General features: G+C 70.8%; 1 protein-coding gene across 1 annotated transcript in view; it reads right to left on the reverse strand.

The window, feature by feature from the left end:
• Positions 1-1,262: 1,262 nt before the first annotated feature.
• Positions 1,263-2,312, reverse strand: part of FAM110D (family with sequence similarity 110 member D) — a 3,039-nt gene continuing 1,989 nt past the window's right edge. Inside the window, 2 exon segments of the mRNA XM_009276281.2 lie at positions 1,263-2,306; positions 2,308-2,312. The exon segment at positions 2,308-2,312 is cut by the window's right edge and continues 229 nt beyond it. Coding sequence (XP_009274556.2) covers positions 1,439-2,306; positions 2,308-2,312 — 873 coding nt within the window. The 3' untranslated portion in view covers positions 1,263-1,438.

Here is a 2,312-nt window from a genome sequence, read left to right on the forward strand (position 1 = left end):
GTGCCCGGGGCTGGCGGACGCTTTCGTCCCTCTTCACCCATGAGGACGAGCACCAGCTGCTCAGCCCGGAGCCCTGCGCAGACCAGTAAGTTGCATCTTGGTGGGGGGGACCCCAGAGCCTGGATCCGGTCCCCGGGAGCTGCTGAGCCCCCGTATCCCCCCATCCCATCACCTGCATCCCCCTCCCCTGCCTGCACCCGTGGGGCTGGGCTGGGGAGCAGCAGGAGGAGAGCTGGCATGGAGGGGAGACATCAGGGGGCTTGGGGGTCCCAGTCCTGGCCACTGTGGGACCTGGTGAGAAGGGTCCCCACACCGATGTCCCCATCCCCGCTCTCTCCCCAGCCCGCTGGCCGCCTCACCGCCAGAACCACCCCCCTCCGAGAAGGTACCCGGCTTTTGGGATCTCTTTGCTACCAAGTGGCAGCAGGCGTCGGGGCTGGACAAGGGGGTGCCCCCCCTGGAGCCAGGCGAGAGCCCTGGGGAGCCACCGGGTGACGATGGCAGCGACCTGCGGGAGCCGGAGGAAGGGGCCTTCCGCTGGGGCTTCCTGGCCAGCAAACTGGCCGAAATCCGGAATAAAAATGCCCCCAAGGGCAACTAGAGGAGGAGGCACCAGCCGGACCCTCCAGCAGTGTGGGCGACCCCCCCACCACTGGCAGGCAGCGCCCCGCCCGTGCCGGGGCGCCCCCCGGCGGGGCCCCGCGCTGGGTGGCTCCACGGTGGGTTTCGGTGACGTGTCTGCACTAAAGACCCCGAGGTGCCCCTTCTCTCCGAGCCCTGCCTGGTGCTTTCTTCGCCCTCGCCCACCCCCGCCCCGGCAGCCCTGTTGTCCCTGGAGCAGTACAGCCCCCGCGGTGGGGATGGGGATGGGGAGCTGCCACCCCCAGCCCCGAGGCATCCCCCGCCATCCTGGGCTCTACCCGCACAAACCACACACACTGCCAGGCTAGAAAAAAAAACAACCCACAAGTTTATTGAGCGCTGCTCTGGCCCCAGCAGCCCCGTTTTCAGGGAGGAGGGAGCTGCAGGCAGGCGCTGCCCGTGGTGGGGGGCTCAGGCGCTGCCCACCCCCCAGCCTGCAGCCGGCGCAGGACACGCGTCGCTCAGGGGGCTGCAGCCCCCATCCCACCACCCTGGGCTGGAGATGGGGAGGATGGAGAAGAGGGGCCGCAGTGGGGGGACAGCAGCCTGCTAGAGCCCAGAGCCGGGGAGAGACTCACCCAAGGGAGCCCCTTCCCCACCTGCCCCTCAGGTGCTCCCACTGCCCTCGGCCCTGGGTCCAGGGTAGACCTGGTGGCCCTCCCAGCCAGCAGCAGCTCCGTGGTGCTGGGACCGAGGATGCCACCAGTCCATTGGCCACATCCAGCGAGGGCGAGGGGCCACGTCCAGCCAGCGGGACCCACGCGGGCGTCCCCGTCCCCAGCCGGGCTGCCTCCGCTCAGACGGTGGACTCCTTGGCAGCCGCCCAGGCTCTCTGGCAGCCGTAGAGGTTGATGACGCGGGCATTGCGCTCCACCACGGAGACGGCAGAGCCCAGCCGGGCGTCTGGCTCCTCCTCGCCTGGCCCCGCGTCCCCCTCGCTGCCCCCCGAGGCCTGCCCAGGCTCTGACTCGCAGGATCCAGGGAGCCGAGCCGAGGCGTTGTCCCAGCCCGCCTCCCGCCCCAGCAGCTCCACCAGCGCCCGGTCCAGCCCGCAGTAGTTGAAGAACCGCTCCTGCTCCGAGAGCGGCAGGGAGACGCGCAGAGCCAGCGCCTGCTTGCCGGGGGGCCGCGCCACCGGGCTGCTGGGCAGAGAGAAGATGCCACCGCCGCCACTGCTGCTGCTGGCACCCGGCGTCCTCACCTCCTCCTTCTCCGCGGGCACCCACAGCATGGGGGTCTCGGGGCTCTGGGGGGCTGGCGGCCTCTCATCCAGCCCCCTGGCTGGGGGGGAGCTGGGGGGCTTGCCTCTGAGGGGTCCCTGGAAGAGGCGTCGCACCAGCCCAGAGCCCTTGGCGTTCTCCTTGTCCCCCCCGGGGCAGTCCCGTTTCTGCCGGTAGATGATGAGGGAGTCGGGTCTCAGCAGGCGCCCGCCGCCGGCCCGGCGTGACACGGGGGACTGGGGACATGGCAGCTTCCGGGGGCCCTCCCGGCCCAGCTCCGAGGCCTGACACAACTCGCTACACTGCTGACGGGCGAGGAGGCGCCGACCACGGGGGGAGAGCCGGGGTGAGCAGCCCCGCAGCGCCGGCTCCCGCCGGCTGTTGATGACCTGCTGGGATTTGACGTATTTGGCCTTGTCGGCCTCCAGCCGCTCCACGGCGCTCTGCACC

Source organism: Aptenodytes forsteri, unplaced genomic scaffold (assembly GCF_000699145.1).
Source record: "Aptenodytes forsteri isolate BGI_AS27 unplaced genomic scaffold, ASM69914v1 Scaffold321, whole genome shotgun sequence".
Taxonomy (NCBI): domain Eukaryota; kingdom Metazoa; phylum Chordata; class Aves; order Sphenisciformes; family Spheniscidae; genus Aptenodytes; species Aptenodytes forsteri.